Source organism: Limulus polyphemus, unplaced genomic scaffold (genome assembly GCF_000517525.1).
Source record: "Limulus polyphemus unplaced genomic scaffold, Limulus_polyphemus-2.1.2 Scaffold2445, whole genome shotgun sequence".
In the NCBI taxonomy this organism is placed as follows: Eukaryota; Metazoa; Arthropoda; class Merostomata; order Xiphosura; family Limulidae; genus Limulus; species Limulus polyphemus.
The window spans coordinates 125,017-138,343 of record NW_013668055.1 but is presented as its reverse complement, the minus strand read 5'-3'; the positions used below and the strand labels follow the sequence as shown (position 1 = coordinate 138,343).

The following is a 13,327-nucleotide window of genomic DNA, read 5'->3' as shown; positions in this document are numbered from 1 at the left end:
AAAAAAACTGTCTTACAGAATGTACTCCAGTAAGCTATATTTTAGTTCAGTCGTGGAAAATCTAAACATATGTTTAAGTTATTCAGTTGAAAAATATAAAGAGTGAACAGTTGTTCGTTAATGATACGAAATGGAAAGTGGACACAGTAGAATTTGCATGAACGTTGTTAGTTTACTGATAACTCTAAAATTAATAGAAGTAACTTTATTATTTACGTACCAAGTTATTGTAATTGGGAACTTTGGCGGTAGTGTAGCCGTATGGAATCATCCACAGTTGTGAGTAACTATGAAAGCTAAAGAAAGCCTTTATCTGACTTTTAATGGCCAATAAGGCGTCACGAATGGCCTGAGTTTCTTTTTCAGAGAAGGCATATTCTCCACAGTATATCTCACTACATGGGTCTTTGCTCGTTCCTTCTCCTGTGAATAGTATTGAAATATTCAGTTCTTATTTTTTGCACACACACATATATGTTACACATATTACAGATTTTTTCATTTAGCAATTGACTTCAATTTATGGTACAGAGTTCTTTGCAAAACCAATTCATTGACCCATTGGTCTTAAGTAAAGCCAGAACACCAACAGTATTACCCACATAAGTGAACATTGATATTATAGATTAATAGATTTCAGTCTGCTAATCCTGCTTTGATATTACTGATTAATAGATTTCAGTCTGCTAATCCTGCTTTGATATTACAGATTAATACATTTCAGTCTGCTAATCCTGCTTTGACATTACAGATTAATATATTTCAGTCTGCTAATCCTGCTTTGATATTACAGATTAATATATTTCAGTCTGCTAATCATGTTTTGATATTACAGATTAACATATTTCAGTCTGCTAATCCTGCTTTGACATTACAGATTAATACATTTCAGTCTGCTAATCCTGCTTTGATATTACAGATTAATATATTTCAGTCTGCTAATCATGTTTTGATATTACAGATTAACATATTTCAGTCTGCTAATCCTGTTTTGATATTACAGATTAATAAATTTCAGTCTGCTAATCCTGTTTTGATATTACTGATTAACAGGTTTCAGTCTGCTAATCCTGTTTTGATATTACTGATTAACAGGTTTCAGTCTGCTAATCCTGCTTTGTGCTATTTATTTTGACATTCGGTGCAACGAGATAGGTCATCAGAGAGCGGCTCGAAAATTTTCAACAGATTTTAAAACGAAATACTTATACTCTTAGCAATCGTGTTTGGATTTGGAGTTTGGGACTGACTGAATCCAAGGACATTGAACTTTTGGACTGGCTGAATCCAAGGACATTGAACTTTTGGAGTGATTGAATCAAAGAACATTAAACTTTTGGACTGATTGAAGCTAAGAACATTGAACTTTTGAATTTCGGAGTGATTGAATCAAAGAACATTAAACTTTTGGATATTGGAATGATTGAATCCAAGGACATTGAACTTTTGGAGTGATTGAATCAAAGAACATTGAACTTTTGAATATTGGAATGATTGAATCCAAGAACATTGAACTTTTGGAGTGATTGAACCTAAGCAAGTTCGTAAGAAGTTGGCCATGGAATTAGTTGGATAATTTTTATCGTGATGGATGTTCAAACTGATTCAATGAAATATTAATACCATTCAAACAATGCTCTTAACGACACTAGTCCTAATCAAAATAGATTTATTTTGTAAAAATATTATTCAATATTATTTAGTCATTAGCATATTCCACCACAGCGCTCTTTACCAATTTTATATTTTTTAAGATAAGTTTCTTTGATGTTCCTGTGATTTAGATGTTATATTAATTACCAGCTGGAGTACCCGTCCCCTGGACGGAAGTTATGTAAATTCATGATTAATGAAAGGTTATCTTATGACATTAAAAGTTGCTTCCCTTATATGTAATTGTAAAAAAAAAACACGCAAAAACGCTCATAAAAACTGCAAAACACAAAATACAAAACTGAACATTTGTGTGCATCTCCCCATGGACCCAATGAACTTCCATAGCAAACTTGGTGAAGATCCATCCACAGGAGGTGAGGTAGTGGTAAAAAAAACACAACAACGCCCATAAAAACCGCAAAACGCAATACTGAAAATTTGTATGTGCCCCCCGCATGGACCTAATCCAAATTCTGCGAAGTAGTTACATGGACATACAACAGACAGTACTATTATATAGATAAAGATACACCATTGATTCCTCCTTATCTTCTAGTATCTGTTTTTACTTTTACTTTTACAGATCGATAGAGAGTAACATAAATAAAAAATAAATATTTATTTATGAAGATAACAAAATAATTACGTTAATTTTTACGTGTAAAGGAAAGGGAGCATAAAATAAGCATTTCGTTACCTTTGATAATTTTTAAATAATTCCTCAGAACTAAACCAAAATACAAGAAGTGTCATGCATAAACAACAGAAATATATAACTAGGATAGAAAGTAAAATATAAGAATGATTAAATGTACCCTAGGAGGTGTCTGAAGACATAGGACTTACATAAATGTTGGGATATATCGTTTACCAGGAGTTTAAACCCCTATTCATAAGCATCACATGAGAAATGAAATTGGATTTAAAAACAATTAGGAGCAGATATTGATGCTAAAGCCACGTAGTTCATGTTAAAGTTCATAAATTTAAATGTATTTAATGTTTTAATCGCACCCAATACCGATTTAAACCATTGTGGATACAATTAGTGTATTGTGTAAATCAATTTCATTAACATTTGGATGTAAATTAATGGAGTGATATATTTACATATTAGAGAGGTTTATCACATTTATCAGTGCGCTGTCCCTATTTCCGAGCTACCGACTATAGGGGGACAACTGGCCACCAGTAATCACGTTTATTTTATAGCTTATTATTATTAATTCTCGTGTGTATTTTTTTTATTACAATATTTTATTTTTAACACCAGGTACCCAATGTAATTACAATTATTTTAATACTGTTACTGCATGTTAAACGTGTAGTATTTATCAAGGTTGTATAAATGGGTTGATATAAAAATAGAAAACTTTGGCCAATTCGAATCAGTTTTTAAACGATATAAACATTTGCATATATTATACTACAGTGCCTATAAAATCAGCTTTAGTTTTTCTTTGTATAAAATAACTTACTTTTTTTCATTTTGATTTACTGTAAAATATTTTTAAAAAATTGACATTGTAATTAATCCTCTGGGGGAAAAAAACAACAACAACATTTTCCTTATCACTGATTTTACGAAAAATAAAAGTTGGGAATAATGCACTTTATCTAATTGATATATTATTGTAATTTACTTTGAAAACTGTATAGCTTAGTTTTCCAGTTTATGGTTTAGCATACAAATCAGCCTTAATACTATAGAATAGATAAGAGTTTAAACTTACCACAGAAATCAACGTCAAAATTTCGGTTAGGGTCAACACCTCTGCACCAATTCGACACAATCCTGGAACGTGTCTTACGCCACATCCGGTCCTGAAAGGACACAAGGCAGAGTATCGCAGTAAAAACATAACGTATACAGTTTGATTTGGAGTACACTAGTTATGCTCTGTTTCTTTTCCAAAACTGTGACGAGAGACGAAAATACATAAATAAAAAAGGAATAGTTTAATTTTGGAGCATACAATATTACTTTTGAAAATATTTCTTATAAAACAGGACAAAATCGAAGGGTTTTTACATATAAAGGAACAGGTCATACAACCCTCAGCAAATAAAATGTTCTGTTTTATTATGATTCTCAGTGAGTATCGAATACAACATACTAGACACTCTGCCAGCTGAAGGGTCTTTACATATAAAGGAACAGGTCATACAACCCTCAGCAAATAAAATGTTCTGTTTTATTATGATTCTCAGTGAGTATCGAATACAATATACTAGACACTCTGCCAGCTTAAAAACCCTTCACTTTAGGTTTCGTAAAAATGAATTATGCTAATTTGTTTTTATATGATAATGAATGAAGTTACCGTTACTAACTGTTCTTTGAATATTAACCCAGAAATAAATGAAGTTACCGTTACTAACTGTTCTTTGAATATTAACCCAGAAATAAATGAAGTTACCGTTACTAACTGTTCTTTGAATATTAACCCAGAAATAAATGAAGTTACCGTTACTAACTGTTCTTTGAATATTAACCCAGAAATAAATGAAGTTACCGTTACTAACTGTTCTTTGAATATTAACCCAGAAATAAATGAAGTTACCGTTACTAACTGTTCTTTGAATACTAACCCAGTAATGAAAAAGTTACCGTTGCTAACTGTTTGATACGAACCCGGAAGTTGCTGTTGCTTAAACATAACAACAAACTGTTTCAATATATCCAAATAAAATCACTCATTTCCTACAAATATTAACACTGTATGTTTTTATAAGGTTCAAGAGATTTTCTAGCTAATAACCAATTGATGTCAAGAAATAGAGGATGACATGGCCCGGTGGTTAATACGCTCGACTCGCAAACTAAAGGTTGCGGTTTCGAATCCACTTCGGTCGTGGGGGCGTTACCATGTGACAGTCAATCGTTGGCAAAAGAGTAGCTCAAGAATTGTGATGCTGACTAGCTGCCTTCCCTCTAACGTAGAGAAGATGGTGCAGATAGCCCTCGTGTAGCTTTGCACGAAATTCCAAACAGACCACTCCAAGAAAAAGAACTCAGGTTTTCATAAAATATATGAACTTTGTTTAGTTAATTTTTTCACCAGAAATAAGCACTTCTTTGTAAGCGAACTATTGTTGATCTAAGTGACACAAATAGAACAAAAATATGAAAAGTGGTGCGGGATGACACACTGAAAGTTTACAAAAACCAGAGAATCTAAGGAAGTATAAATGAATTATCTGGTATTTTCAAACCAAAAAGGCACTTTATGCAACACGTAAACTATATGGCCAGATATGGGCGTATAACACTAAAGTTCGGGATTCGAACCCCAAAGTGGACTCAATACAGACAACTCATTGTGCAGCTCTATGCTTAAAGAAACAAATAAGTGACTCCAAAGTTCAGTTACAACCATCCGTAGTGACTCCAAAGTTCAGTTATAGTCATCCGTAGTGACTCCAAAGTTCAGTTACAACCATCCGTAGTGACTCCAAAGTTCAGTTATAGTCATCCGTAGTGACTCCAAAGTTCAGTTATAGTCATCCGTAGTGACTCCAAAGTTCAGTTACAACCATCCGTAGTGACTCCAAAGTTCAGTTACAACCATCCGTAGTGACTCCAAAGTTCAGTTATAGTCATCCGTAGTGACTCCAAAGTTCAGGTGTAGCCATCTGTAACTTAGAACTGCTGATCAAAGGAAGACAAGCATTCAGCTGCGCAGCTAATCTTAACCGAATAGTGGGATTGACTCTGACTTTGGTGACGCACCCATTTTAAGCGGTATATTGTGGACTTGAACCTTAGACCTTCAGATCAACAACCCAACAGGCTAACCACTCGGCCAGGCCTGGCTTATATTTGTATTTTAATGTCTATCTCTGTGATAAAGAATCCCGAAATCTATGAAGAGAGAGAGAAAGAGTATCATTATTTCTTCATATGGTAGTAGAGTCGAAATGTCCACTAATGTAACGGCCCTGGGGATCATTTTGTTAAATCATAAAAAAGAGGCATAAAACGAAAAACATTTAAAAGTACTTATATAGTAGCCGATGTTTATTTTTCATAGTCGTGCCCTTAAAATTCTAGTTTTTATTGTGAAGCGATTCTGTCAGTGTGTATTAGAATTGAATCCACAAACAGTGGTTTATGTTGGAAAAAACTGTATTTGGAAGGATTCACGCGCGAGATAATATCTCCTCTGCTCTTTGTTAACTGTTAGATAGACGTTGAAATTCGTTTAGGGCGTTGTGTAACAATATTACGTTTCTGAGTTTTTTAGCTTTATGTCTTCTATTATGCTTTTATTAAAGTCACAAATAAGATAATTTATTTTGCCAAAAATTTAGAATGCGTGTTTTGAATTTCGCGCAAAGCTAAACGAGGGCTATCTGCGTTAGTCGTCCCTAATTTAGCAGTGTAAGACTAGAGGGAAGGCAGCTAGTCATCACCACCCACCGCTAACTCTTGGGCTACTCTTTTACCAACGAATAGTTGGATTGACAGTCACATTATAACTCCCCCACGGCTGAAAGGGCGAGCATGTTTGGTGGGACGGGGATTCGAACCCGCGACCCTCAGATTGCGAGTCGAGCGCCCTAACCACCTGGCCATGCCGGGCCCACTGCTTTTAAAGAGACGGAGGTTGTTTCATTTACCATATTTTATTCACTTAATTTAATAACAATCATGACTCTGTTAGTCTATAGAATGCAAAGATAGAGAATTAATAAAAAAATCATTGTTCTAAGCAGGGGTGAAATTAAAAAAAAAGAAAAAAAGAGTAGAGGTACTTGTTTGGGCGAAGTGGACCTGTTTTTGAAAAAGAAATCTACGTGTAAACATAAAAAAAAACAAACGACAAAGCAGCTCAAATAAGTACCGACTTAAAAAATAAGTTTTCCGGTACTCAGTACCGGTGTACCGGGAGAATTTCGCCCCTGGTTCTACTTTGACCTGAAAACTGCATGGTTAGTAAACGTTACATTGCTTCTTTTGTAGCCATATCCATTACGATTGATGAACTTACATTGGTCCAAGTATAGCTGTATCCGTCCGGATTAGCTGACGGAATTATCTGCCATTCATATACATCAACAAGTTCTTTGATATTCGAATTCGTTGAATACGTTGTAATCAGCTGTATGAAGTACATAAACTACTGTTATCTCACGATCAGATCAAAACTTAAAATTAAAAAAGATATGTTCTGGAAAAAAAAATATTTCTTAAACTAAAATGAAAACATTTAGGTAACAAAGCTCGAACCATGCTCAACTGAGTTCTCGTCAACCCATGTAGGTCGATGGAACGGATCGTCTCCCAGTGGAACGTTATAGGAGTTCAAGTATTGAAAATGACTGATATTCATATACAAACACTCCACATTATACTCTTTTAGCTACGAAAGATAGTTTAAAGTTATTCTTATACTGCTTATTTAAATTAATATCAAATTTATTAGCGCCTGCTTGGAAAATTTGAATTTTCATTCACCTTTCATTCTTAAGACTTGCCATATTTTTAAAGTATTCAAATCGTTGGAAGGATTATACAGTTCTTTCCGAAAATACTGCGCATAACTCAGAATCATAAAACATATTTCTGCATAGAGCTGGGCGACATAAATGAATACCTACTTACGATATTCCCTTTAATTTATTTTTTCATTCCATGTGCAGAATGAATTCTTTTCATGTGCACCAGTATCAAGGCAATGTGCGGATGTGTGCTACAAGTTTTTTTGTTTTTTTTAGGGGGGGGGGGTATTTTTAGACCATCGACCCTGTTGGATCAGTAAGTCGCTTTGCAATGCTACCAGTTGGATATTTGGGCTTTAGGCCTATCGACTGCCAGGGTCATTAAGGCCGTCAACGTGTTGATACTCCTCACCATTACTGAGGATGTGCGCGGCTGGAATAATGAAGTGCGCGGCATTTGATTGGTCTACCTACGAGCAGTGATTATATTCAGTAATGTCACGTAAACTAATCGATTAATCGAATTTACGATTAAATATATTAATGTAACGAAAATAATTAACACAACGAAATTAGTTTTCCAATTATTACTGTTTTCGATTATTCCATTAATGGATTAATCGAAATGACGACTAAATCGATTGTTTGTTCGTTTGTAATTAAGCACAAAGCTACACAATGGGCTATCTGTCGTCTGCCCACCACGGGTATCGAAACCCGGATTATAGTGTTGCAAGTCCGCAGACATACCGCTGCGTCAATGGAGGACGAGTAAATCGATTGTTTGTTCGTTTGTAATTAAGCACAAAGCGACACAATGGGCTATCTGTGCTCTGCCCACAACGGGTATAGAAACCTGGATTCTAGTGTTGTAAGTTCGCAGACATACCGCTGTGCCACTGGGGGGGGGGGGGCGACTAAATCGATTGCCACGAAAATGAACAATTAATCGAAATAAGGATTCCGATTATTACTATATTCGATTATTTCAATTACCAAAATAATCGAAATATTGTCAACACGTTTGTTGTTAAACACAAAGTTACATAATATGTGATCTGGGTGCCGTGCCAACTGCGGGTATCAAAACCCGATTGTAGCATTCAAACTTTTTTTTACAACAAGTTTGTTCAAATTTTGGTTAGCATGGCCTTGTGGTTCGAGGGTCTCAGGTTCGATTCCCATCCACCAAACTTGTTCGATCGGTCTTTGTTTGGGCAAAGTTACTGAGACTATCTGCCTGTGTCATTAATTTTAAACTCCTGATTAGTGAGAGAGTACGATTAGCTGGCAGCACCCACCTTCAACTCTTGAGCAGTTGTTACTAAGACTATCTGCCTCTGTCACTAATTTTAAACTCCTGATTAGAGAGAGAGTACGACTAGCTGGCAGCACCCACCCTCAACTCTTGGGCAGTTGTTACTAAGACTATCTGCCTCTGTCATTAATTTTAAACTCCTGATTAGAGAGAGAGTACGACTAGCTGGCAGCACCCACCCTCAACTCTTGGGCAATTTTTGTTTGCTCGTAGGAGCGGGGTGGGGACTGGAAACGTGTATACCATAGTCTGAAAAACACTCAACTAATCGATTAATCGAATCTAATTGACTAATGGGCCTGTCGAATCGATTAGCATATACCACTAATCACCCACCTCTATACTATACTATCGCCGTTCATAAAGTTTATGGAACAAATCTCACATATTGACACAAAATCATTTTCAACCATGATACAAATCACCTCATTAATTATCCAAATTCCGGTAGCCGGAGATATCCACTCTCGGGCATGGATGCCAAATTCCAGAAATATCACTGGCTTTTCTGAAGATGTACCACCTGAAATCTGACCCAAAACACGTTTATTATGTCGAATTGGAAAAACAATAAATATTAATTTCAATCAAAATTATATAGCTAGTAAAAGTTCTGATGTAACCCAAACTTGTATTATCAATCGACTTTTTTCTTTTTTTTTTCAAATGACTTCAGTCAGAAACTCATACATTCATATATTTTCATGGCAAAAACTGCATTATGACGTTCACGTGCATCATTGTAGAATACAAAAAGTTTTTAGCACGCCCATTGGACAATTAAAACCCTATCTTTATAAAGCTACTTTCATTATATGAAAAATAATTTTGTGTTTTGTTTTTACCATTTTTTTTTGCGCACAACGAAAAAAGCAGTTATTTATCTGTAACTAAAAAAGTAACGATTGTAACCAGCTATTGTTACGGTTCAGAAGACTCCCAGTCTCGTGGAAGATTTGTTATAGTGGAAAAATATTCACTTATTATTTCATCAAAAACACCAGGAGTATTGTTTTTATTCTATTATCAGACCCTTTGGATCATACTTCACTATTCAAAAAGTTTTGTAACGTTATGATTAAATGTTTGATTTCTTTTTCTTTAGTGGTGGGTCACTAGGCTTCCACTTAGAATTTAAGAAATTAAATTATTTACAAGGAGATGTATTATCTTATAAATAAAAGTTGTACATATAATATTCTCCCCTCCTAACCATATACACACAAACACACACACACATATATATATATATCATGGGTCAGAAAACTAATTCAGCGTTGTTTCATTATAAATCTAAATCATTTTATAATGTTTGGAATCCATTTTTAGTCACCTAGAGGATGCTTGACGAAATACTAGCGAGAGTACAGTTATATTTAGACAAATTCCGCGGTCAATTTCTGCTTAGACTCCATGGTTTTCTAGTAGCAACTATTAATGTTAACATATTTGAAATAATCACGAACATTTTATCAGTAGCCTGATTTGCTGTCATTTCCAATGTCTCAAAAAAAATTAAGAATTATTTTTCGTATGATGACGAATATATCCGTGAAACATATTTGTACATTATAGTTAGTTTCTTGAAAGTAATAACAAACAACCTGTAATAAAATCATTTATAGTTTAGGATTATGATTCTTTGCTAAATATCTAATTACAGGACAAGGCGAGTACAAGAACTAAAAAAACATTGCATAAAAATAAGAGTAATCAATCACTGGGTAAAGAACAATCCTACAGAGAGAGAGAGAAACTTATAAATCAGTTAAAAATGTTGAATCTAAATCCTTTTTTGACAAAAGTCTGTGTGTATGTTCGCTTATAATTGGCGAACCGCTAGACCGACTGTTACCAAACCTGACATGTGGTCTTAGAGGCCCCTGGGGAATGACACAGGGTCAGTGTTCGGGTCTGATTCCCTATGTAAACCCGGGAGGGGGATATGTCCTCCCCATGCGTTGAATAAGTTCGTTCACTAGTGATGTTTATTTGCAGAGTGTGTGTGATGTAGTAACACTACACTCCAAACTCGAGTTGAAACCAAGATCCAAATACTCCGACAGTTAGTTCCTTTGTTTATGAGGATTCGTACTCGTAATATTCAATCTGTTTTGTGACTAGCGAATAAAAATATACTAAAATCTAACAAAGTCGTGAGAGCTTTGATTTGTGCCTATAGTAATAGCATTTTAATAACAGTATCAACTATAATCCTTTGAATACTAGAACCTAAAAGCCAGTGAGAAATAGGACTAGTGTAAGAAACTTTCTTTAATCACGTTTTTTATTATCTTGTACAGTTGGGGGGGGGGAGGAAAATGGGATTTTCAACAGGTAAAATCGCCTGGCAGTCAAATTTCGTGGTCTAATTTTAACATTCTTAATTAATGCATTTGGGTGGAGGAGGGGGTGGGGTGGAGAGTACATACCTTGATGCCTAAGATAGATCTGTCTTCATAGGTTTTTCCGATGTTCATGACTGACGAAATATTAGGATAAGCTGCCACAATATTCTGAATGTAATCATAGATCTAAAAACAATAACGTATACTTTTAAGCACACAAATAACTAGACGAATCTTGATATTGTATATATATACATATATTTCGGAAAATATTGTGTCTTAATCAACTAAACGTAATCTCAGTTTCGTGTGAAATCAGTAGAAGCGGAATTTGGCTTGTAACTTCAGTAATACAAACATTTAGACATCGCAAGAATTCGAGAGAAACTGACTGTTCAAAGGATCAGAAGGCCTTGAATCTCCTACTGTTCGATACAAATATTTCCTTGCAGGCCAAATCATCGAAAATATATAATGTTAAATTAGGTGTGATTTATTTTTCTATAAATTAAGAAATGGCGGCTAGAGAGTGGTTAAGTAGGTTTAAGTTCCACCACAACAATCGTTGACGTATTCCGACTTCGTAATTTTCTTCATTATGATTTTTTTTAGCTTTCAATCTTTTCCTGAACATACTTAAAAAACAAAATAAAAAGCGTCTTTCTTACCTCTTCCAGATTATGATATCTTTCCAGATTTAAGCCAGAACCAGATATCCTGTTACTAACAAAATAAAAAACTTCTTTCTTACCTCTTCCAGGTTATGATATCTTTCCAGATTTAAACCAGAACCAGACACCCTGTTACTAACAAAATAAAAAACGTCTTTCTTACCTCTTTCAGGTTATGATATCTTCCCAGATTTAAGCCAGAACCAGACATCCTGTTACTAACAAAATAAAAAATGTCTTTCTACTTCTTCCAGGTTATGATATCTTCCCAGATTTAAGCCAGAACCACATATCCTGTTACTAACAAAATAAAAAAAAAACGTCTTTCTTACCTCTTCCAGGTTATGGTATCTTCCCAGATTTAAGCCAGAACCAGATATCTTGTTACCGTACTGTCTGTACTGTCGCTTGTTTTGTGCGTGTTCAAATTCTATGGCGCTAACAATACAAGCTTTTTTTGTATTAATACAGCATAATTAAAAAATAATAAAACTTCGTGAAATCAAGCGTTAATTAAGCCATTAACATTTCCGTAATCTTTGTTTTTTTAGCAATTGAAATGTATTTTTAATCAAACTTCGAAACTCAATTTGCATTTATCATCTGTGATATTAAAAAAAACACACACATAAAAGTGTCATCCAAGAATATAGATTAATCACTTTTTTAGAAATATTTTTCTCTAAAATGTTAGCTAACCTTTGTAGGTTTTCATACACCACAAGACAGGTTAGGTTTGCATTCGCCAACCTCGATTCAACTTTGTGAGCGACATCTGGTATGAGACGAATTAACACTGGAACTCCGAGACGCTTGGGTTCGTTCCATAGATCCACCTAAATTACATTACAACATAATTGTTTTCGGTACGATCTTTTATAGATATAACTATATTCGCGTCGGTTATCACGCTAGTTTACGTGTTGCTTCTTTTTTATTAGTGTTTATAATATTGCCGAAATTAATTCTGATAAAAGATTGTCAAATTTTACAATTTACCTCATGATAACAGTGTAATCATTTGTTTCTTTGTAACTGAGTACAAAGCTATACAATGGGCTATTTGTGCTGTGCCCATCACTGGTATCGAAACTCTGTTTTTAGCATTATAAGAGTTCAGACTTGCTTTTGTGTCATTGTGGGGGTAATGTAGACTTACAAAATATGAACTTAACATCATAATTTGTAGATGAGCAAGGGTTTTCAGCGACCACAAAACAATGATGTGAAAATATCAAATCTTAAAGATATCTTAAGATAGCCCATTCTGTAGCTTTGTGCATAACTACAAACAAAATCTTCCCTCGGATTAAGTGTTGGCCAAATTCGTATATTTAAAATATAACAACGATGAATTTAATAAAAATATTTTACGTACATTTCACCAAAAATTGTTTTTTTTAAATGGCTCCTTACATAATTAAAACAAAATGATTTGCCTATTACTTTTTAATTTTCATTTAATTTATATATATATATTGCATTACGAATCTTGAACTATCTAATATCATTTATTAGGGCCAATCCCTGAAGGATAACTCCTCTAGAAATTCCAGTGTTTCAAAAGGTGCCCCAATTTCTTTTCTTATAAATCGTGAGTGGGGGCCTTGCTGATTGGCTGCCTTCCTTCTGGTCTGTAGATAGCCATAGTAGCTTTGCCACAAATACACAATACAAGTACTGAAAACATAATATTACTCTGATATATATTTTATCGTAAGACATTGTTAAAGTAGCTTTAGTTACTTAAGAAGAGGTTAATTACAAAAAAATAAGTCTTTGTGACCTTTTCGTTTCTCTGTTTACTAATATACATTATTTACTTCAATATGTATTTACTTCTCTTACATTTTAAACCTCTAAATCCATACACTAATACTGACAAGGTT

At 34.3% G+C, this 13,327-nt stretch overlaps 1 protein-coding gene across 1 annotated transcript in view; it reads right to left on the bottom strand.

Annotated features, from left to right (window-relative positions):
• The window catches only part of LOC106466976 (carboxypeptidase B-like), a 21,586-nt gene that overhangs the window by 3,455 nt on the left and 4,804 nt on the right, over window positions 1-13,327 (bottom strand). Inside the window, exons 3-9 of the mRNA XM_013927288.2 lie at window positions 12,138-12,274; window positions 11,771-11,876; window positions 10,852-10,953; window positions 8,845-8,949; window positions 6,651-6,761; window positions 3,390-3,480; window positions 221-423 (exon numbers count right to left, since the gene is read on the bottom strand). Of these exons, the coding sequence (XP_013782742.1) occupies window positions 221-423; window positions 3,390-3,480; window positions 6,651-6,761; window positions 8,845-8,949; window positions 10,852-10,953; window positions 11,771-11,876; window positions 12,138-12,274 (855 nt within the window). The remainder of the gene's footprint in view (window positions 1-220; window positions 424-3,389; window positions 3,481-6,650; window positions 6,762-8,844; window positions 8,950-10,851; window positions 10,954-11,770; window positions 11,877-12,137; window positions 12,275-13,327) is intronic.